Source organism: Centroberyx affinis, unplaced genomic scaffold, assembly GCF_046629955.1.
Source record: "Centroberyx affinis isolate AG114_WGS23_722 - 3 ecotype Tasmania unplaced genomic scaffold, CSIRO-AGI_Caff_v1 ptg001276l_1, whole genome shotgun sequence".
Taxonomy (NCBI): domain Eukaryota; kingdom Metazoa; phylum Chordata; class Actinopteri; order Beryciformes; family Berycidae; genus Centroberyx; species Centroberyx affinis.
In genome coordinates, this window is record NW_027279785.1 from 18,511 (window position 1) to 43,455 (window position 24,945).

The following is a 24,945-nucleotide window of genomic DNA, read 5'->3' on the forward strand; positions in this document are numbered from 1 at the left end:
AATGTCACCAACACCAGATGATTACATTATGTTGTCACCAGTAGACTAAAACCTCTGTATGATAGCTAAAAAGATACTTTAGAAGTATGAAAAAGATAAGATACACATATTTCCTCCAAGTTCAACCTATGATTAATTCTGTTCCACACAATCAATTCAAAGACAAAGTTAAAATAAAATAAAAATTACAAATACAGCAATGAAAGAGACTTTTTAAGAAGTGATTATTAGTCCTAACCCTAACCCTAAGTATTCAAATTTTAAGTCTAAAATAACTATAAAGTCCCAGCTGTAATCAGCCTTCTCTTCTCTTCTTCTGTCCTCTTTTCTTTTCTCTTCTCTTTTCCTTTCTTCTCTCTTCTTCTCCTCTTTTCCTTTCTTCTCTCTTCTTCTCTTTTCTTTTCTTCTCTTTTCTTTTCTTCTCTCTTCTTCTCCTCTTTTCCTTTCTTCTCTCTTCTTCTCCTCTTTTCTTTTCTTCTTCTCTCTCTCCTCTTTCCTCCTCTTCTCTTTTCTTCCTCATGAATTCAAGCTCTGGCTGATGCACTGGGACCCTATCCTACTTATATATGTGTCATCTTGCTTATCATTAATCATTAATCATAATCATTTAAACTTATTACAAATAACTAAAGAAATGTTAAAACTACTTGGCCTACATAGGAAGCTTATCACCAAATAAAATAGAGAAAATAAGAGACAGAAATAAGAAACCCTGTTCCTCAGCCTCCAGAACATTCTCTGTGTGATGTCATGTCATGTGATGTCATGTGATGTCATGTGATGTCATGTCATGTGATTTGTACACACCTGTAATGTGTATACAGCTCTGAGATGCAGTATGAGGCCAATAAGAATTCAAAGTGCAGAAATTAGAAATAACATTTGTTGCTATACAGAAATAAAAGAAAAAAGAAAAAAAAACATGAGATGAGTGTGTGTGTGTGTGTGTGTGGCCGTGAGTTTTGAGTGTGAGTGTGACCATGAGTGTTTAGTGTGTGTGTGTGTGTGTGTGTAGGAAAGCATGAGTGTTAAGTGTGAGTGTGTGTGTACGTGAGAGTGAGAGCTTGAGTGTGTCAGAGTGTGTGTGTGTGTGTGTGTGTGTGTGTGTGTGTGTGTGTGTTAGAGAGGGATTAGATGTTATAATAGTGAAGAATCCGCCTCTCTTTTGAAAGTTGAAACGGCACGGTGGCGGTGGTGTTTTGTTTTTTTTTGTTTTTTTTTTCATCAGTCCCAATCAGTGAAAATGAAATGATCCATAATGGGTTGTGAGATAATGAGATATGAGACGGGTTATGAGACTGCGGAGTGGAAAGTCTTCGGTTTGTGAGTCCACATCGTTCCCTGATTGGACCTCCTCCTCCTCCTCCTCCTCCTTACACACATCGATATTTGCTAGACTCTTCTGAAGACCATAACTGCTCACACTATGGTTTCGAAGGGGGAGGTGGCAGCAGGGAGTGTGAGCATGTGTGTGTGTGTATAGGGCGGGGCGATAATTCAATATTATCGTTTAGCGTCTTTCAGTGGAATCGTATCCTGATGATATGAAGATATTTTGATATCGTGACACATTCCTGCTGTCTGAACTGATGATGACAAGCAAATTTTACTTAAAAACTCTGATAAAATGAGGTATGGTAGGAATATTATTTGAATATTTCTGTTTTGTTTGACATCACACCTAACATCGGTTCAATGAGATGAAGATTAAATTGATTATTTAACGGGATTTTGCATACATGAACCATATCGTGATATATATTGATATCGAGAAAAATCCTTATGATTATCATGATACTGATTTCAACCATAGCCCAGCCCTATGTGTATATACTGTATATATACTGTATATATACTGTATATATGTGTGTATTTGTAGGTGTAATTCTCTAGACGGTCTGCGGGTGGTGCTCTCTTGTTTGAGGCCGTTCTGCTCTCCCCACCCTGCCTTCACTGATCTGCGTTCTAAGGCTGATTATCAAAACCAAGAACGCCAAGTCGACACTCGTGTCCTTGTGGAGAAAATTCTTGCCATGTCATCTTGGAGAGAGCGATCTTCTCATGAAAGTGATCAGAGAAGCTTCCTGACAGACTGTGTGATTGATGAAGACTCAGCTGTTCGTTTTCCCAGCTGTGAACCGGCTCGGACCCTGATGCACTTGGGGCTTTTAATCCGTCCGCCGGTCGAGTCTCCATCCGATGCTTCCTCGATATTTTGAGGTCAGCAAGGAAACCTCCGGGTTTTCTATCCGTCCTCCGTCTGTCGTTCTGTTGTTTTGGAATCGTGCTTCGACGATTAGATATTACGTGAAACGCATATTGATAATCATCCAGGATAGTTTATGCAGTTTCCTCCTTTCCTTACCTCACTTCCTGTCCTTTAGGCCTTCTGGACAGGTCACAAGGAAACAAGGAAGGGAAGGAGGAAGGAGGAATGCTAGATGATCTCTGACAAATCACTTCTGGATTCAAACATGGAATAGTATTCGAATACGAACACCATCCAGATGTTTGAATGTTACAGGGAAAGATAAAAAAATGTAATTAATTTTGTCTGTCGTGAGTTATTATGTTTCACTCGCAATATAAATGTCTACTTTGATTAGCCAGTGAGCAGAGTTTCTGCTTACAGGAATTTTAATAACAACCATAACTGTAGATCCTGTATGGACTACGTATTTTATTCGATTTGGATTTGGCATTGACGCCAGTTCATTTTCTAAAATTCCTCAGGTTTGAGCTTTAGCATTTTGGTTAACAGATTCTAAATATTTGATTAGCAGTTTTCATTCTATGTGACGCCAAATTTTAAAGTAACTGGATTGAAAAGCCGAATGATAAACTGAAGATTAGTTCAGGCAGCGCCTGACTGATGTGGTGCTGAGGGTGATGACTATTTAGAGTAGTCACTACTCAGTTTCCCATAATTGTACAGGTAAAGACTGACTCCTGGTTTCTCAGGGTCTGGCATGTAGCTGATGATGGATTTGTCAGTGTAATACCCTAAATAACTCTCAAAATCATACAAAATATCTCCGAGACTCTGTCTGTAGCTGGGGTCTCTGTACCACAACTGGGTCTTTTCTTTGACACTGCAGCGATGAGCTACAGAGATGTCGTCCATTTTCTTGAACTCTTCCATGGCCAGGCACTCAGACAGGTTGGAGAGGTAGGGCTCCTTGTCGTCCAGTGAGGTGAAGTTCAGCACATACTGCCATTTAATTGTGGGATTGAAGATGATAGCGTTGAGCTCCGGGCCTGGAGGCACAATGGAAACTGCAGAGTTGCTGCGAAGAGGATCGATGTGGCTTCTCAGCACCTGTATTTCTGTGTCTTTCTTATCCAGCCATTTATTCATCTTTCTGTAGCTGAAGGATGATTCATTATGGAACTTCAGGATGTTTTCCAGCTTCTGCTCATCCTCCGTACCCGCCCGGATGGCTGACAGGACCTTGCCCAGTTTCTTCTGGAGAGGGACGGTGTAATCGTCCAGCTTGTCCTCGAATGTTGTCAGTTTTCTCTCTATGGCGGCAGCCTTGATGAGCTTGCACTGGGTAATCAGGTCATTGGCTCTAATTTTGGCCTCATGAAGCTTCTCCATAACATCCTCCACATCTGACACCAGCTCAGCTCTGACGTCTCTCACCAGCTTGGCAGCTCTGGGGTCCAGCTTCTTCAGAGGATGCAGAAGCATTTTCACAGGCACTGCTTTCTCTCTCTTCTCCCTCAGCAGCTTTGGGAGGTTTTTGTACATCAATACAGCTTCCTCATAAGTGGAGGGGTTTTGATCCAGTATGACGTCTCCGAAGAATGTGCATCTGAACCTCTCCACCTTCTGTTTGTCCTCGTCTGTCAGGGCCACTTTTCCTTCACCACTGATTTCCATTGTAGGGATCTTCTTGACCATCACATCCAGTTGCCCCTGAATTTCTTGCTTATTTTCTTCATCTGAAGCCGTCCGATCGAAGACCATGAAGGCCTTGGCTCCGTACGTCACTCCTATGACAACGTGGGTGGCGGTCTGCTGCTCAAACACCTCGGGGTGCGTCACCTTTCCCAGCTCATCAAAATGTATAGACTTGCGCTCAGTTTCCACTTCGTATTTCATTGTGACCCTGCATTGGCTTAGGGAGGACACTCTGCTCTTCAGGTAACTGGCCGACCCCCCCACCTCCACCAGCCCCCCCATGAAACTGGCCTTCAGGGAGGCACTCATGTCCAGCACATTGGTCTTCGAGGTGAGGGAGTCCTCCGCAGTGAAATCAAAGCATGTGTGGGGCTTTGGCTGCACGTGTGTGTTTTTGTCAATGGCATCTTCATCCCACAGTAAGACTCCTGACAAGGGAAAGAATTTAATTTTATTTACTGTCATAATCATCAAAATCATCAGTCATAGATTACTTGAGGTGAATAACTGTCTCATGGCAGAGGAAATATAGCCACAGATGGTTTACAGCACATTTATGGAGCAATGAAATTACAGTGAATACAGTAATACAGGACAGTATCTTGATGTCATAATATCCTTATGCTCAGTGGTGGGTACTATATTTTCCCTAAATTTTATTCAATTCTGGGTACGACTTAACATACGGTGCTGAAAGAACAGTGTAGCTGTCGGATATTGCCTGGACTTCGATTAAGTTAACTTGCAGGTTGAGTCCACCAGTTTCGATTGGCCAGTCAACAATTTTGAGGCTTAAATTCAAATGCATTAACTTTAATGTGATTTACAATATAAATTTGTCTCAGTATTTGTTATACATGTCCAGAATTTAGATGGCTCTTGTTGTTCCCTTGGGTCATCATTCAGAGAGGTCACTTGTTAAGAGGGACTAATTAATAGTAGACTGCAGAACCACTACACCCGAAATTTATGAAAATCTTATTTGCCCGACACTAGTTAACACTCTAGTTAATAATGGTGTTTGGCTGGCTTCTATTTCAAGTCAAGTCAAATCTTTATTCTCTCTGAGGGAAAATTCTGTTTGCAGCAATGATTAAAAAATATGCACACAACAGTGACCACACAGCAATCAACATATACAACAGATGAAGAGACAGTCAAGAAGAGAGCCCTTAGTTCATCTAAAAAAAAATAAAGGGACAGTCTATTTCCATGCTAAATTTAACAAATTAATAGCCAAAGGGAAAAAAGAGTTCCTAAAGCATTAAACCATTTTGCTTTCACCTGTGAAGCACCGCCCTAAAGAGAGCATATCAGACGTGTCCTGCAGAGGGTGGCCAGGGTTAGCGTTAGGGTCCAAAATGGCTGCGGCCATCCTGACTACATGCCTGTTGAAGATATCATTCATCTGGGCCTGGTCCAACTCAATGATCCTACCACCTTCACAAGACTACCTAGTCTTTTCCTGTCACCCAGACTGAAATTCCCAAACCAGGCCACCATACAGAAAGTCAAAACAAACAAGCTAACATGGCTAGCTAATATTAGCAAACAGAGCAGGCTAGCTAGCCAGCATTCAAGCTAATGAAAATGGTTTCAATGGCTCAATTCAGTTTGCTTGTTTATCACAACATTATCTAGCTACCTACTGCAAGTTCAGTGATCCCAGAACTTGATCATTGTCAACACAGAACACGTTGCTGCTGGAGATCCTCAGAAATGATGTGGTGTACTTTTGAAGCCTTAGGAGCATAATGATGTTATGACAGTACCTGAGATGAAAGTGAGTGTTTAACAGGTTCAGTACCTGAACTGAAGGTATTAGGGTTTACCTGGGAGGAAGTTATCAGTGCAAATGTTGTACAGCATGCCAATGTGCACTGGGCGTCCGAGGGCCGGCATCTTGATGCTCCTTGAGTCCATGGCTGCAGATCTGCGAGGACAGAAGCTAAATTAGCCGTTTCTCTATCACACCAAACCGACACTGAGCTACGGACACTAATACTGACCTAAGCTTTAGCATTACTGACAGTATCACACTGACATTTAGCTTTAGCATTACTGACGCTAACACACTGACATTTAGCTTTAGCATTACTGACGCTACCGGGTTGCCAACTTTGGTCAACTGGCTGGAGTGACATTTTCATGTCATTATGCCATTTCATCGTTTATTTAGCCTAAACATTCACAAACAACTGATCATTGGCCATCATTTGTCACTGACAGACATCGTATGGAAATTTGTCTTAAATGTGTGGATGCCTCTTCACCTTCAGCCCTATTTTGTCTGACATAACTGACCTCTAATGTACAATAATTACAATATCTTGCCTGAGCTGCTGAGAATTAAAGTACAACACCTAAGCCATAGAGCTAACTTACATTATGAACATTGTTTTTACTCTACATTTTAAACATTAGTCAGTATGTGTAGCACTATAATAATATGTATTAATTCTATCACACAATGACAAGCCATGGATATTATGCTTCACATTCACGGCCATTTTTTTTATAATAAGAGGAAGATGCCATTTTTACAGTTGTCACAATTGTTTATACGCATTTCTTAATACTGAGATTTCAAAACCCTTCATGCAGCTATCAACACTAATCCGCTGTTTAAACAGTTAATTTCATGCACAAAATGCAATCAAGCTTTGCGTGTGAGAATTGGCAACAATGCACTAACACACTGACATTTAGCTTCCACAGCATCTGGTTCCAGATCAACATATGTAATTGTTTTGGGTTAAAGGATAAGGCCGGTGTTTTTTTAATGCATTTCTTACCGTCAACAAATCTTATGAAAATAACAACATCAACAATGCGTTTGCTCTCCTCCCGTTACTTTCTGACTTCCCACGTTCCGTTTTTAGCCGTCAACCCGGAAGTCATTGGCCCCAACTGTAAGCTAAAAACCTTGAAATCCAGCTCACAAAGACATAGTTTACATTTTAAAAATCTCTAACTGTTACCATGAAAAGTCAGGCTGTTGTAGTTATTACCAAATCAAATTCAAATGGGAACAAATTCTTCATTACACCGGGGACTATTTTCTGTGCTACGGAACTACTTTCCTGAGATGGCAAAGTGTTTACAGCCGGCTTATTAAGTTGTTTGAGGAAAAAGTGGTCCGGCCCGGTGCATGGTGATGATGAAATATGCTGCAGAGCAGCAGCATGGCTCTGTGACGGGTTTTTAATGTTTTTTAATACAATGGAGTTCTATGGCTGCTGGGACATGGCTGCACTGGGACCAGATACATGGACCAGACTTGTTGGCAAAACAAAATTATTGCTGATTTTGTTATTTTCATAGGATTTGTTGACGGTAAGAAATGCATTAAAACACCAGCCTGGTCCTTTAATACCTTTTATGCACTGTTCGGTTCGTCTGCAGGCTGCTCTTGGCTCAACATTCTTAGCTAGTGGTTTGATGTTTCTTTTAATTTCTCGCAAGTAAACACTTTCCTCTCTGTTCAGAGGAGGCAGCTGTAAGTACGCTGTCATTGTCGTCATTTTTCTGTCAGCACTGCAAAATTGTCTGGTAATGTCAGCTCACCCTTCTGGAACTCTCTCCCTTCTCCAGCTCTCACCCACATCCTCACACACACACTACAGACAGCTGCACACACACACACACACACACACACACGCATCACTTTTCACTGATATAGCTACACAGATGCAGACTGCTTGGATATTTGTAATGGTACTCCATATGGAAAAAAACATTTGTTTATTCTTTCATTTCAAGGCTTTATGAATAAGATGTGCAATATAAAAATATCGAAAACCTTTTTGTATTGAAGTTTGTATGAAACAATTCATATATTGCATATGGGGCGGATAATTCTGGTAAAGTAACCTAATGGTTCATCCACTGAATTACATTGTCTACACAGTGAACAACAAACAGGGCTTAAGGTTGGCATCCACTATTAATCTACAAAGTGGGAAATAAAACTGTGTAACAGGTGAAACTTGGTGACAAAACGGGTTCACTGTTTATCTACACAGTGAATATAACATAACTCAAGCTGGTTCCCATGGTTTATCTACATAGTGGAAAATACATTATGAATCCACTATTTATCTACATAGTGGAAAATACATTATGAATCCACTATTTATCTACATAGTGGAAAATACATTATGAATCCACTATTTATCTACATAGTGGAAAATACATGACTCCACTATTTATCTACATAGTGGAAAATACATTATGAATCCACTATTTATCTACATAGTGGAAAATACATTATGAATCCACTATTTATCTGCATAGTGGAAAATAAAGCTGTATAATAATTAAAACTTGGTGACAAAACTGGTTCACTGTTTATCTACACAGAAAAAATGTAGGTTCTTCATTTGATTGTCCAGTGCTTACATAGTGAGAAGCTACTGTTATAGAAATATGAAGTTTAACTATAAACGCTGCAGGTATTGCACTGTGCAGAATACATACAGAACAGAGACTGAATTGGACATTAAACATTAATATGGGTGCTGACTTATTGAATTTGACGATTAAATACAAAGTAATTGTTTTAAAACAGTATTTCTACCTATTTAAAATCTCACGCTTTTATTTTGAAGTCTTGTTTCTGCTGATTGGAGCTAGTTTACCTGTCCAGGCCGGGATGCGCAAACGTGACGTATTTTGAAATAACAGCTAGAGGCGATTTCAGATAAATAACGGTGTAAATGTCTTTTCAAGTCGCTTTGTGCTGGAAGAGCTGCATGGAGACACTCATGTCCAGCACATTGGTCTTCGAGGTGAGGGAGTCCTCCGCAGTGAAATCAAAGCATGTGTGGGGCTTTGGCTGCACGTGTGTGTTTTTGTCAATGGCATCTTCATCCCACAGTAAGACTCCTGACAAGGGAAAGAATTTAATTTTATTTACTGTCATAATCATCAAAATCATCAGTCATAGATTACTTGAGGTGAATAACTGTCTCATGGCAGAGGAAATATAGCCACAGATGGTTTACAGCACATTTATGGAGCAATGAAATTACAGTGAATACAGTAATACAGGACAGTATCTTGATGTCATAATATCCTTATGCTCAGTGGTGGGTACTATATTTTCCCTAAATTTTATTCAATTCTGGGTACGACTTAACATACGGTGCTGAAAGAACAGTGTAGCTGTCGGATATTGCCTGGACTTCGATTAAGTTAACTTGCAGGTTGAGTCCACCAGTTTCGATTGGCCAGTCAACAATTTTGAGGCTTAAATTCAAATGCATTAACTTTAATGTGATTTACAATATAAATTTGTCTCAGTATTTGTTATACATGTCCAGAATTTAGATGGCTCTTGTTGTTCCCTTGGGTCATCATTCAGAGAGGTCACTTGTTAAGAGGGACTAATTAATAGTAGACTGCAGAACCACTACACCCGAAATTTATGAAAATCTTATTTGCCCGACACTAGTTAACACTCTAGTTAATAATGGTGTTTGGCTGGCTTCTATTTCAAGTCAAGTCAAATCTTTATTCTCTCTGAGGGAAAATTCTGTTTGCAGCAATGATTAAAAAATATGCACACAACAGTGACCACACAGCAATCAACATATACAACAGATGAAGAGACAGTCAAGAAGAGAACCCTTAGTTCATCTAAAAAAAAATAAAGGGACAGTCTATTTCCATGCTAAATTTAACAAATTAATAGCCAAAGGGAAAAAAGAGTTCCTAAAGCATTAAACCATTTTGCTTTCACCTGTGAAGCACCGCCCTAAAGAGAGCATATCAGACGTGTCCTGCAGAGGGTGGCCAGGGTTAGCGTTAGGGTCCAAAATGGCTGCGGCCATCCTGACTACATGCCTGTTGAAGATATCATTCATCTGGGCCTGGTCCAACTCAATGATCCTACCACCTTCACAAGACTACCTAGTCTTTTCCTGTCACCCAGACTGAAATTCCCAAACCAGGCCACCATACAGAAAGTCAAAACAAACAAGCTAACATGGCTAGCTAATATTAGCAAACAGAGCAGGCTAGCTAGCCAGCATTCAAGCTAATGAAAATGGTTTCAATGGCTCAATTCAGTTTGCTTGTTTATCACAACATTATCTAGCTACCTACTGCAAGTTCAGTGATCCCAGAACTTGATCATTGTCAACACAGAACACGTTGCTGCTGGAGATCCTCAGAAATGATGTGGTGTACTTTTGAAGCCTTAGGAGCATAATGATGTTATGACAGTACCTGAGATGAAAGTGAGTGTTTAACAGGTTCAGTACCTGAACTGAAGGTATTAGGGTTTACCTGGGAGGAAGTTATCAGTGCAAATGTTGTACAGCATGCCAATGTGCACTGGGCGTCCGAGGGCCGGCATCTTGATGCTCCTTGAGTCCATGGCTGCAGATCTGCGAGGACAGAAGCTAAATTAGCCGTTTCTCTATCACACCAAACCGACACTGAGCTACGGACACTAATACTGACCTAAGCTTTAGCATTACTGACAGTATCACACTGACATTTAGCTTTAGCATTACTGACGCTAACACACTGACATTTAGCTTTAGCATTACTGACGCTACCGGGTTGCCAACTTTGGTCAACTGGCTGGAGTGACATTTTCATGTCATTATGCCATTTCATCGTTTATTTAGCCTAAACATTCACAAACAACTGATCATTGGCCATCATTTGTCACTGACAGACATCGTATGGAAATTTGTCTTAAATGTGTGGATGCCTCTTCACCTTCAGCCCTATTTTGTCTGACATAACTGACCTCTAATGTACAATAATTACAATATCTTGCCTGAGCTGCTGAGAATTAAAGTACAACACCTAAGCCATAGAGCTAACTTACATTATGAACATTGTTTTTACTCTACATTTTAAACATTAGTCAGTATGTGTAGCACTATAATAATATGTATTAATTCTATCACACAATGACAAGCCATGGATATTATGCTTCACATTCACGGCCATTTTTTTTATAATAAGAGGAAGATGCCATTTTTACAGTTGTCACAATTGTTTATACGCATTTCTTAATACTGAGATTTCAAAACCCTTCATGCAGCTATCAACACTAATCCGCTGTTTAAACAGTTAATTTCATGCACAAAATGCAATCAAGCTTTGCGTGTGAGAATTGGCAACAATGCACTAACACACTGACATTTAGCTTCCACAGCATCTGGTTCCAGATCAACATATGTAATTGTTTTGGGTTAAAGGATAAGGCCGGTGTTTTTTTAATGCATTTCTTACCGTCAACAAATCTTATGAAAATAACAACATCAACAATGCGTTTGCTCTCCTCCCGTTACTTTCTGACTTCCCACGTTCCGTTTTTAGCCGTCAACCCGGAAGTCATTGGCCCCAACTGTAAGCTAAAAACCTTGAAATCCAGCTCACAAAGACATAGTTTACATTTTAAAAATCTCTAACTGTTACCATGAAAAGTCAGGCTGTTGTAGTTATTACCAAATCAAATTCAAATGGGAACAAATTCTTCATTACACCGGGGACTATTTTCTGTGCTACGGAACTACTTTCCTGAGATGGCAAAGTGTTTACAGCCGGCTTATTAAGTTGTTTGAGGAAAAAGTGGTCCGGCCCGGTGCATGGTGATGATGAAATATGCTGCAGAGCAGCAGCATGGCTCTGTGACGGGTTTTTAATGTTTTTTAATACAATGGAGTTCTATGGCTGCTGGGACATGGCTGCACTGGGACCAGATACATGGACCAGACTTGTTGGCAAAACAAAATTATTGCTGATTTTGTTATTTTCATAGGATTTGTTGACGGTAAGAAATGCATTAAAACACCAGCCTGGTCCTTTAATACCTTTTATGCACTGTTCGGTTCGTCTGCAGGCTGCTCTTGGCTCAACATTCTTAGCTAGTGGTTTGATGTTTCTTTTAATTTCTCGCAAGTAAACACTTTCCTCTCTGTTCAGAGGAGGCAGCTGTAAGTACGCTGTCATTGTCGTCATTTTTCTGTCAGCACTGCAAAATTGTCTGGTAATGTCAGCTCACCCTTCTGGAACTCTCTCCCTTCTCCAGCTCTCACCCACATCCTCACACACACACTACAGACAGCTGCACACACACACACACACACACACACACGCATCACTTTTCACTGATATAGCTACACAGATGCAGACTGCTTGGATATTTGTAATGGTACTCCATATGGAAAAAAACATTTGTTTATTCTTTCATTTCAAGGCTTTATGAATAAGATGTGCAATATAAAAATATCGAAAACCTTTTTGTATTGAAGTTTGTATGAAACAATTCATATATTGCATATGGGGCGGATAATTCTGGTAAAGTAACCTAATGGTTCATCCACTGAATTACATTGTCTACACAGTGAACAACAAACAGGGCTTAAGGTTGGCATCCACTATTAATCTACAAAGTGGGAAATAAAACTGTGTAACAGGTGAAACTTGGTGACAAAACGGGTTCACTGTTTATCTACACAGTGAATATAACATAACTCAAGCTGGTTCCCATGGTTTATCTACATAGTGGAAAATACATTATGAATCCACTATTTATCTACATAGTGGAAAATACATTATGAATCCACTATTTATCTACATAGTGGAAAATACATGACTCCACTATTTATCTACATAGTGGAAAATACATTATGAATCCACTATTTATCTGCATAGTGGAAAATAAAGCTGTATAATAATTAAAACTTGGTGACAAAACTGGTTCACTGTTTATCTACACAGAAAAAATGTAGGTTCTTCATTTGATTGTCCAGTGCTTACATAGTGAGAAGCTACTGTTATAGAAATATGAAGTTTAACTATAAACGCTGCAGGTATTGCACTGTGCAGAATACATACAGAACAGAGACTGAATTGGACATTAAACATTAATATGGGTGCTGACTTATTGAATTTGACGATTAAATACAAAGTAATTGTTTTAAAACAGTATTTCTACCTATTTAAAATCTCACGCTTTTATTTTGAAGTCTTGTTTCTGCTGATTGGAGCTAGTTTACCTGTCCAGGCCGGGATGCGCAAACGTGACGTATTTTGAAATAACAGCTAGAGGCGATTTCAGATAAATAACGGTGTAAATGTCTTTTCAAGTCGCTTTGTGCTGGAAGAGCTGCATGGAGACATTTTTTGGTTATTTTCCATTTTTTGAACTGTGAAGACCTTCCAGCAACTTCAGGTGTTTTGGAGAATGCTGCTGCTTCAGCTGGCAAGCTCCAGGACTGTTGTATGGACTAACAAACTTACCCGATTTACTGGCATGGGGGTGAGTACATAATGACTGAATTTTCATTTTTGGGTGAACTATTCCTTTAATGATAGATGTCAATTTAGCTATAAAGCCTGCCAGTCAAAGTTATTTTTCGCACCTTATCACCAACAACTCCCACAAGCCTTACATCTTATTAATGCTCTTATTAATGAAAACATTAGAAATGACATTACTCCTTCTGACTGTGACTTAAACTGAACTCACAATGTTAATACATGATTGAGTTGTTCTGAGCAGATATCATCACAAACTCTCTTAGATATTGTGCCACATATGAATTCCTCTACCTGTTCCCCTGATATCCTACCAACAAGGTTTTTAAAAGAAGTTATCAGAACTATCTGCCCACATATCCGTTCCATTCTCAGCAGCTCCCTGGCCACAGGCTCTGACAGACACCTAAGTTGTGGAATAACTCACCGTTCAAACTTCACACAGCTACTTACATATCTTCTTTTAAACGTCAACTAAGAACACATTTTTAAACAAGCCTTTGATTGATATTTATTGTATTTTATTTTATATCTTTTTTTTTAATCTATTTTATCAATTATTTTCTTGTTGTCACTGTCCAAGCACTTTGTGACCATAGTAAGAAAAGTGCTATATAAATAAAGTTATTATAATTATTATTATTATTATTACTATTGCTTTCCTCAAGTAACATAATGATAAAAAAAAACAATATCTCTATGATGGTAAATTAGCATGGAAAACTCACCTGTCTCTGTGCTGTGTTGTCTGCTTGGTAGAGTTCAGATCAGAGAGGAGTGTCGACTCAGCAGGCGAGGATCTGGTCTGTAGCGGTCTGTGAGTCCCAGTAGAAATGTACCTGCTTTTATCCACACCTGGACTGTCAGGACAAACCCACTGACAGACCGTTGTTTCACTGGAAATTAGATTTGAATTTTTGCATCTACCTTTATCAGGATCTAGCTTCAATGAAAGGCTCAGTGTGAGGCTGCAGGTCTCAGGACTCTATCACCAGATGTAGTGTGTGTCTGTGTGGTGAAACATTACAGACACACAACACAGTGTGGAGGTTCATCCACTAGCAACACACTTCAGACCGCTTCAGCTGCACACAGCAAGGGCCTGGTCTATGGAGGACAGGTAGTAATAACACTACCAGCTTCCATTCATCTTGCTGGGGATGAACAGTCATGTCAATCATCTGAATATTTTCTCAGGAGCTGCCAACTGACTCCAAAGTTTTCTCTAAATTGTCTCACACTGTCGCATTCTTTTCCTTCTGAAGTTAGAGAACTAAAGCTAGATCGAACTATACCAACAGAGGAACAGAGTCAAATTCAGTAAAATCATGAATATTTATTTCAAAGTATATGCTAAATCCTTGTTATTCTGTGAGCAAACTTTGGTGCTTCCTCACCATGAGAAAAACAGATGAATGGATATTCACTTCATCAAGATATCTTGAATTCAGCCACAGAAAATGAAGGCTACCCTACATGTGTCAGCAAGTCCCAATAAATCCAGGAATAAGAAAATGCTACATTTTTGTGCCGTAAAGATTGGTAACCCCTTCATTTTACAGGTCCCTAACAATGTATTAACTATTTCTAATTAGATCTTAACAAAAAAAACTGTGACACAGTAACGTGGCTAATAATTATACAACAACATATTTGCGTTCATATGTATCTACATGGTACCGGACCTGTAAAGTGAAGCGGGGGGAATTGGACAATAAATCATACAATGTGACCATGTTTATTTTCTCTATTGGCATTTAAATGGTACATTTAAACAGGACAGCAGCATTCATTTCATACAGACCAGACCGGGGATCAATTTGACAAATATTGAGCCGTTCTCTAGCTTTAGCCGATTATGCATGCTACGAACTTTAGCACCCGCCTGGGCTAACTTTTCTACAGTGCTGGCTGTGTCCAAGGAGGTTCTGTGTGTCAGTGAGCTAACGCTAGGCTCTAGTAGCTTCCAGCTGTGTGCCTGCATTTGTTGTGCGTAAAGTAATCCTCCACACCCAGGGGTCCACGTCTCCGTTAAAACACATCTGTTAGTTAGCTAACATTAGCCATGCCCATGTTAGCTTCGGGTGCTTGCGCCGCAGATATCTCTGCATGCATGTCGCTGTAAAAAGAAACGCATCTGTCCCCATTCAAAAAACGTTCATCATCATCAACCCCCTCGCCAAACAGAGACCATTCGAAGTAAATAAAACATCCGTTTGATTCCCACAACTATGTCTTCCTGGCTTGTGTTAGTCCGTAGCCACTTCAAGAGCCAGCTTGGAGCTAAATAGGTCTTAGCAGAATCCCAGCCGACAAGGCGACTACATAGACTGTAATTATTGGATATAGGCAGTCCAACGAGCACTTAAAATTCAGACATTGAACCCCTTAATAGAAGCCCCCATAAAAATTATACAGACAATGTTTTAAGTGCTCGTTGGACTGCCTATATCCAATAATTGCAGTCCGACTTCTATGTATTCGCCTTTTTGCATGCAGAGATATCCCCGGTGCAAGCACCCGAAGCTAACATGGGCATGACTAACGTTAGCTAGACACATGCATGGACCATGGATGTATTAACCTAGGCATGGACCCCTGAATGTGGAAGATTAATTTACGCACAACGACCGCAGGCACACGACTGGAAGCTACTATGGCCAAGCGTTAGCTAACTAACACAGCCAGTACTGTAGAACAGTTAGCTATGTTAGCTCCCAGGCGGGTGCTAAAGTTCGTAGCATGCATAATCTTTCACTCATCCCGGGATAGGCTAAAGTTAGAGAACGGCTCAATATCTGTAAAATTGATCCCCCGGTCTGGTCTGTATGGAATGGAAGCTGCTGTCTGTTTAAATGTACCATTTATATGCCAATAAAGAAAATAAACATGGTCACATTATATGATTTATTGTCCAATTACACCCACTTCACTTTACAAGTCCGGTAGGCCTACCATGTAAATACATAGGAATTACTATTGAATTGTAGAAAATAGACACACTTCACTTTACAGGTCCGGCACTATGTAAATACATATGAACGCAAATATGTTGTTGTATTAGCCACGTTACTGTGTAATAGTTTTTTTTGTTAATGTCTAATTAGAAATAGTTCATACGTTGTTAGGGACCTGTAAAATGAAGGGTTACTGAAAAATTACATCACTGTTACAACCCGGCTCGTTAGGCCATAACAAAGAGAGACATACACACATAAAAACAATAATTTATTAACTAAAACTAAGGGGTAAACAAACAGCACAGACTACAACAACCCAAAAGAACAGAAGAAAGGTGTGCACAGGTGAGGAGAGAGAGAGACTGATGGTTGGAGTCCACCGGGCCCAGGTGCACTCATCAGCCCACCAGGCTCCTGCAGGGAAGACAAAGCACCAGCCAGCCCAGATTCCCCATGTAAATATCAGCACCTTGGTCATAAGAGTCGTGAACTCGTAGCTTCTTATTAACTAAAAGTCAAGTTCCAAGAGAGATTTTTCTTCACATTTGAGACCAGCTGAGGTACAAAAGTGTCATGAAACTCTGAATGTGGAAATCTAGAGACAAATGCACATTCAACAAGATGTTTATCTTCAGGCTGTAAAATATTCTTGTTACTTTTTGCCCAAACTTTATTTCACAATGGATATTTAATCATAGTTGAGACAGACAAAGCCTCACTTTCCCCTGCAGAGGCTGGAGAAGCAGTAAAGTGATGACATACTACTTTGCATCCAGTAGATATGGTGCCTGTGTAATTTATCTCTGGGCAGCGGTGTGATGTGGCCATATATGGGCATGAGTTGGTCCTGCAAATATGATTGGGCTATCTTACATAGATAAAAGTAAATGTGGTTTAAAATTTTGCCCAGCTGTGATGGGAGATAGCAGCTTGACAAAGCAGTCCTCACTGGATGACTTTGCACTTTTTTTATCTTCTGTATGTGCGCTGTTGGATCTATCATATGAAAACCAATTTGTTTTCAGCATCCCTTTATGGCTAATTATAACTTTATGGCATTAAATGTCCATGGCCTGAATTCATGAACAAAAGGTTCTAATGCTTAGAATTTCTCAAAAACATGAACCTTGCTTTGCTTCAAGAGACGCACCTAAAATCAGCTTACATAAGATTTCAGAGCAAATATAAAGTGATAAGATACTCTTGTGCTACAGGCAAATCTAAGGGTGTAAGAAAAAGCTTAATGCTAAAATTGGAGTGACTGGATGTGATAGTGAGGATAGATTCTGCTATAAAACAATAATTTTAAATGGTGTTAAACTATGTCTGTTTTGAATGCGCCAAATGTCTTCAACCGTTCATTTTTTGATGAGCTTAAGTTAAAACTGCTAGACTTTTTAGATTGTGGCTTTATTTTAGGTGGGGACTTGATCCTGGATCCCTCCCTTGATAGCACAAAGTTCCATGTGTTCCATGTGCTAAAACTATATCTTCTTCTTATGTGGAGTCTTTCCTGCATGAACTCAGTCTCGCTGACATCCCAGCAGGGATGCAAAATTCAATGTCACATGGCTGTTATACTTTTAGTCTTGACACAGATCGTGTTTAACCGTTTTTAGAACATAACACCCATTCAGAGGTCAATGCCCAATAGAACTGTTGGCTGTAAGAACAGAATATAAGACACTGGCTTCCCCCCATCCAGAATTCCTCCATCTTAAATCATCGCATCAACAACTATGGGAATGCCGGAAGACCAAGCAGATATGAATAGGGACAGATATATAGACATAGAACATTTATATTTTACTACTCTAAACTATACTCTTCTGAGGCTCTTAAAGATTATCATTACTTACACCTGAACAGGTGATCAAACTCGATGCTCCATTTACTGACAGAACTTCTAGAGTCTCTTGACTCCATGCCCAAATTTAAATCTCCTGGCTTGGATGGCATTCCCTCGGATTTGCTATTGACTCTATGGGATATTATAGTCCCTTTACTTCTAGATCCTATAAATTTGAAGTCTGGGTGTTTCCATACAGATCAAAAAATAGCCCTCGTATCCCTGATTTAAAAAAGGATAAGGACCGTTTAGAATTGTCTAGTTTCAGACCTCTATCACTTTGAACTCAGATTATAAACTATTTGCCAAAGTCCTTTCAAGAGGACATGATACATTTATTGCATCATTAAAGCACCCAGACCAATCAGGCTTCATGAAAGGACACCTTGCTGGTGACAACATCCGTCATTTGCAACACAACATCTATTCAACAGCAATCTTGCACAGTCCTGTCTTTGGATGCAGAGAAAGATTTTGATTATGTGGAGTGGGACTACTTATGGGAAGAGCTAAAACGTTTCAGTTTTGGATTAAACTTTATTCAAATGGTACGCATTTTATACACTGGTCATATACTGGTCACCCAGGAACACCTGTTTTTCCTTTGCAGAGCTTTGCGTCCCGAGAGCTTCCGGGTTTCTCAGATTACCTCGTCGGTAACAAGGCTGCCAAATGTATGAGTAAGGATGAGATAACAAAAATGACATGGACATGGGCTTGGACATACCACCTACTCCAAGCCAACTGAGACCCGATGACATGACATTTTTCCAGATGTCTGATGGGTGGGCATAGTGTGACAATGCGCCCCATGCCACTCTTCCCCACAGCCAATTCAGCTGAATGAATTCCTTCCTCTAATGACCTGAGAGGCCGGTGGTCACCTGCTTGTCGAGGGCAAGTGGCTGTGCTCACACCACAATGCAACAGCCTGCCTCAGTTCCCCTGTTAGCTACAACCCTAGTTTACTAAAAGGGCCAAACACAAGCAACGGTTAAAACATGGATTTTCCACTTTATTGTGATCATCAAAACACAGTCTGCTCAAACAAACTCTCACCAAGCCATTCTCTTCTGTCTGTCCAGTCACTTCCTAGTTGTGCCAAACAGATGGGCATGTTTGAATATGTTATATTCAAACATGTTATATTGGATGGATTGGGGGCCCACACCCCTAACTGGGTCAAAACAAGTTAAAAATAATTAAAAATCTTGTTAAAGTGGAACAATGGGCATTTTAAAAGAATTTGATTGCTTTTTTAAAATATATAAACATGGCTAAAATATAAGACTCCTGCAAAGTGAAACACTGTGCTTAAAACATGCTTAACTGTTTCCTTAACCCCTAGCATCACATGTGGACTGTGCCAGATGGCTGGGGTTTAGGGGAATGAAAGGTGAGCAGTTTCACCTGAGGCTGAGGAGGTGATGCTGAAATTCCACTGTTCAACCTTTTTTTTTTCTTTCATTTTATGCCATGGCTCATGCTTTCTTTGTTCTTAATGTTGTTACTTAATTTCAATCATTCTTATTCATTGACTTTTTGATGTGATTTTAATAGGCAAAAATATGTTCCGTTAAAATTCATAATTTTGGCTTCACATTTTGAGAAGGTGGTTGCATATATAGTTTATGTATTTACATTATGTAAGATAAGATAAGATAAGATAAGATATCACTTTATTAATCCACTTGGGGAAATTCAGGTAATACTATGTTAACCATTCAGTGATGAAGTAATAAGTGTTCAAAAATGGTAATAAATTGATTATAAATTTCATACACACACAAACCTGCCTCCTCAGGCAGATAGGGTCCCTTAATGAGGTGCATGGGTGTTCAGAGGCAGTGACAGCAAAGAGGCTGCAAGCTTGTAGGAAAGCTGTGCTGCTTCCCTGTTTGGCCACTAGGTGGAACCAACCTGCTTTGACACTTTTGTGAATAAACTTCAGATTCTTATTTTAATGAGAGAAACTGATTTGAAAGCAATCAGGTTCATTACTGAAAACTTTGATCCAATAATTTGTAACTGTGGTGGCAGATGTCAAGGCACTTTGCAATATGCTGATCTTTATGCAATATGCATAAAGATCAGCCATTTACAACAAATATCTTTGGAATCAACAGAAGGTAAAAAAAAAACAAAAAAACTTCTTTGGCCTGTTTGTAGCCATTTAAAGTAGACTACATGATACCATGGTGTCAATGATGTGGAGTTCCTGGTTTCCAGTATTCGTTTAGGGTTTCAGTGTAAGTGAATGAGAAAGCTATATTGTTTAAAAGTGGGCTTACTAATGAAACGTTTCAGTCAAACCAGTTCTGAAGAATTGTTTTTGTATCTGACGCCTCTGATATGGTGAAAATTTGTGCTGCTGAAGTGAGGCACAGCAGGATCTCATGACAATGATGGTGACAGCAACATTTTATCTTTCTTCTTTTTATGTACATGATAACCAACAGTTTTCTTGGAAGTTAGTTAGTTAGTTAGTTAGTTTCATTTATTGTCCACAATGTGGAAATTTGTCTTCGGTCTCAATTAAAATCACAACAGTACAAAAACAAAACAACAACAACAACAACAACACTTACACGCAATTTTGTTCATGGCAAAAGGCAGGACAACAGTGGAAAATACATAAAAGAAACAGTTCAACGAAGCATGGTGTCATTCAGTGCCTTAATGGCATTTGGTATAAAAGAATGCTTGAAGATGTTCTTAGTTTTGGCTATGGGTACTCTGTACCGTCTACCTGAGGGGAGTAGTTCGAACTCCCTGTGGAGTGGGTGGGAGGGGTCATTAGCTATCTTGACAGCTTTTCTACGAATAACTTCCTCATAGATGCCACTCAATTGTTTCTGTCTTTTTCCAATTATTTTTGAGGCTAAATTCACTATTCGCTGTAGCTTACCTCTTCCCTTCATACTAAGATTTCCAAACCACATAGCCATGTTAAAAGTTAAGGTCCCCTCTATTAGGTTCTTATAGACCGTTTCCATGATAGCTTTGCTCACTCCGAATGAGTTGAGCCTGCGTAGGAGGTGGAGGCGTTGGTTACAGGTTTTAAAAATCTGTTCAGTATTTTCACTAAAGTCAAGTTTGCTGTCAATATGAGTACCTAAATATTTAAAATTGTCGACTACCTCCACTATTTGTCCACCGGTTGTAATCGGCTGCACAGGTTCTTTTCCATGAATGATAAGTTCCTTTGTTTTTGTCACATTTATTCCTAAGGAGCTATTTTCACACCAGTTCTCAAGAGATGACACATGTGCTCTGTAGGTTTCCTCCCCTGCTGTGTCTCCCTTCCTTAACAAGGCAACCAGGGCCATATCATCTGCGTACTTGAACAAATGAAACATATCCTGGTGTAACTGGAATTCATTTGTATATAGGGAGAAAAGTAAAGGGGATAAAATAGTCCCCTGCGGAGCACCAGTGTTCAGCACAGTGATGTCGGACAGAGTATCATTAACACGAACCTGTTGGGGACGGTCAGAGAGGAAATCCCTGATGAGATGGACGATACCTCCATTCACCCCGATGTCAATAAGTCTCTGCAAGAGTGTGTGTATCTGCATGCTATTGAAAGCAGATGTAAAATCAATAAAAAGGACCCTAGCAAAGTGGGCGGGGACTTGGAGATGCTTTGCCAAGGTGTTAAACAGGCTTATAGTAGCATCATCAGTGCCCCTCTGACTTTTGTAGGCAAATTGCCAATGATCTAAGCTGTTAGAAATCATTGCTGTAATCCGTTCGCTTATGACTCTCTCAAAACATTTTCCAAGAATAGAGGTGAGAGCAATAGGCCTGAAGTCTTTTAATTCTGTGGCTCTAGGCTTCTTGGGAAGAGGCACAATACAAGACATTTTCCATAAATTGGGCATTGTTAGAGAATCAAGCAAAAGCTGGAATAACTTCAATAAAATACCTTTAAGTTCATGTACATTTACACATTTAAGATACATGTGTGAAGCAGACAAATCATAATTCAGCATACCCTGCTACATATTGGTACCAAATGATGTCATGTGGCCCAAACCAGAACAATTCCTCCACCAGGTCATGAAACTAGATGACATCACTATGAGACTATAGCAGGTCAGAAAGCTCAAGATAAACAAACCACTTTCACATTCCTCTCAGCTACTTGCATTCTCTACCAGTTTTTCATATACATTGTGCAGAATGAGTTACAGCTTTAAGCAGTGAAGATAAAGGTCTATCAATATCTATGGAGAGTGAATGGTTCTGTTGTGCATCTACACAATGAGGTTTCTTTCATTGAATCACTTTAACATTAACGAATTAAACAAATATTAGAAATATTCAGCATGCAGTTTAAAATATGAAGACAACAATGGTCTGTGAATGTATAAAGGAGATGTAAAGACCACAGATGGAACATTATTGGCTCATGGGGCCTTAGCAAGCGTTTCATGACATTCTTTCTGTAAAACTTGGCACATGATTGATGTACAGTTTCAGCTGTTTCACTGAACAGATCTTAACAGAGTTCATATGCTGAACTGTATCATACATGTGCATGTAAGGAGTCAGCTTGTTCGGTTCAGTTGGGGTTTAGGAAAAGATGGAAAATTGGTGAGGAAAATAAAAAAACTTACTGTAATTGGGTAAAAACTAGCCAAGCTTTGTAAATTTCCTTATTTCTGGACACAAATTGGCCCCGCCAAATAGTAAATAGTGAAAAATGTAAATAGTGTTTTGTTTGGCATCACCAACTCATTTTTCAGCCAGTTTTTCTGAAAAAGATGTCAAACTGCTCAGGAGAATACCTGTGTACCATGAGCTTTTACCCTGGGCTATATAAATATCACCATTATACAGCCCACCTCTACTGCCATGTGACATCTGTCTTGTTGGACAGCACACATGATGCAGTCTTGGACTCAAATCCATTATTTGACTGGGTGTTTACACACTGTTCATTTATACCAGGGGCCTCCGACCTGAGAAGGGCCAGAGGAGAAGCACAGTGAAAAAGTCAGTCTCAAGTCTTGAGGCACAAGTCTCAAATCAAGTCCAAGTCTAAATGTAGATTATCAAGTCAAGTCCAAGTCTCAAATCAAGTCCAAGTCTAAATGTAGATTACCAAGTCAAGTCCAAGTCTCAAATCAAGTCCAAGTCTAAATGTAGATTACCAAGTCAAGTCCAAGTCATTAATGTCAAGTCTTAAGTCTAAATGTAGAACAGCAAGTCAAGTCAGAACAAATCAAGAGTCCAGTATCAATTTAATATCTTAAAGAAAACTAAATATCTAGGACTTTTCAATGCAATATGGTTTTAATAGGATAAAAACTTGGTAAGAGCATCATGAGTTTGATTTCTATAATCAGTTTCAACTTCAATAAATTTAATCATTCCATACAAATTCATGTTAGTGTAGCAGATATGAAGAGAGAATGTAATGCATTTCACCGAAAATCTCTAGTTAATTTTTATTTAATTATTTTCAATTAAGTATGTATTTTGTAATTAATTTTGTTATATCAAAGTTGCTGAATAGTTTTGAGAAGCTTTTTCTTTGTTTTATTTATTTTTAATGTGTGACCTCTGACCTGTCTGATGATGTCACTTCCTGTGTGATTCGCGCTCACTCTCCTCAGTCTGCTGGGAGCTTTGATGAGAGAGGTGAGCTTGCCTAAGTGTTCCCGCTAACAAAGGGTTAAAAGTGTTCAAAAATGTCATAATCCAGACTGTAGTATGATAACATAACTGTCCACATACCATTGTTCTCATTTCTTTATGTGAGCATTTTGTCGAGTGCAGCACTTTATTGTTGTCATTTTTCCGATCGCAAGCTATCTTACGGTATCTTAGGGTATCTTAGGGTCTCTTAGGGTATTTTAGGGTATCTTAGGGTATCTTAGGGTCTCTTAGGGTCTCTTAGGGTATTTTAGGGTATCTTAGGGTAGGCTATCTTGGGTCGGTTCTGTGTGGTTTCTCCCCTCCATGTTGTTTCTCTTGTTAGGTTTGCATGAAACCCGAACCTTACGAGCTTGCTGTTTTGATTTCTTATTTATTTCGTTCAGGTATGTGGTCCTTTCATTTGTTTTATATCACAAACTCATGGAAATAATCTCATGTTATGTATCACACATATTGTATTCCTAGAAGTACATTTGTTTGTTTGTTGGTTTAATCCAGCATCTTTTTATTTGGTATTAACCAGTAAAATAGCTACTGATGGATGGGGAAATAATGTATTTCAGATGTTATGAGGAATATTTACCTGTATTGATGTTACAGTAATGATTTCAATGGATTTATTCAGAACTCTATGTTCTAGTCGTATATTTTTGTGCTACATATATATATATATATATATATATATATATTATATATGCTAGGACAAAAATATACAACTTTTTGTGCTATATATATATATATATATGACAAAAATATATGACTATATATCTATCTATATATATATATATATGTATGTAACCTTACTGCACATTAGCATGTATAATCTCAGTCTGCTGGGAGCTTTGATGAGAGAGGTGTGCATGAAACCCGAACCTTACAAGCTTGCTGTTTTCTTATTTAATTCATTCAGCCTGCTGAGAGAGAATAGACCCCACCAGCTGGCTAGAGAGCAGTGGTCCAGTGTCACAACACAGACTTAGTATCCAGGGATAGTGCATGCTAGGCACAGTACAGTCCATCCCTGCTACATTAGCATGCTAGCTAAGCATTGTAACATTAACGTTGGCAAATTGTTGCTTAAAGTCAGAGGTATAACCCCAGTGAGCTATTTTTTGGCTGGACCTCAACAGCGGGGCCCTACAAACGTGAATGTCTGTCACTGACTGACTGACTGACTGACTGAGTGATGAAGTCACACCATTGGTCAGCCGTGTCACATCATAGCGTCACAGAGCCAGAAATTTAAGTTTTGTTTTCTCCGCCGTCTAGTTTCTCCT

General features: G+C 39.3%; 2 protein-coding genes across 2 annotated transcripts; both read right to left on the reverse strand.

The window, feature by feature from the left end:
- Positions 1-164: 164 nt before the first annotated feature.
- On the reverse strand, positions 165-5,837 carry LOC139648962 (stonustoxin subunit alpha-like). The gene is made up of 2 exons (XM_071525238.1): positions 5,740-5,837; positions 165-4,335 (listed from the first exon to the last, which is right to left on the reverse strand). The coding sequence occupies exons 1-2, from the start codon at positions 5,828-5,830 to the stop codon at positions 2,894-2,896; spliced, it is 1,533 nt and encodes a 510-aa protein (XP_071381339.1). The 5' UTR covers positions 5,831-5,837; the 3' UTR covers positions 165-2,893.
- A 2,284-nt stretch (positions 5,838-8,121) lies between these two features.
- On the reverse strand, positions 8,122-13,994 carry LOC139648964 (neoverrucotoxin subunit beta-like). The gene is made up of 3 exons (XM_071525240.1): positions 13,921-13,994; positions 10,199-10,299; positions 8,122-8,794 (listed from the first exon to the last, which is right to left on the reverse strand). Exons 2-3 carry the CDS (start codon positions 10,287-10,289, stop codon positions 8,634-8,636), a joined length of 252 nt encoding a protein of 83 aa, XP_071381341.1. The 5' UTR covers positions 10,290-10,299; positions 13,921-13,994; the 3' UTR covers positions 8,122-8,633.
- Positions 13,995-24,945: the final 10,951 nt, after the last annotated feature.

Bases quoted from the DNA above. Each gene is read 5' to 3' on its own strand.
- LOC139648962 (XM_071525238.1), bottom strand. From the start codon at position 5,830: ATGGACTCAAGGAGCATCAAGATGCCGGCCCTCGGACGCCCAGTGCAC. The intron at 4,336-5,739 runs GTAAACCCTAAT...TTCCCTTGTCAG, and splicing joins CACTGATAACTTCCTCCCAG to GAGTCTTACTGTGGGATGAA.
- LOC139648964 (XM_071525240.1), bottom strand. From the start codon at position 10,289: ATGGACTCAAGGAGCATCAAGATGCCGGCCCTCGGACGCCCAGTGCAC. The intron at 8,795-10,198 runs GTAAACCCTAAT...TTCCCTTGTCAG, and splicing joins CACTGATAACTTCCTCCCAG to GAGTCTTACTGTGGGATGAA.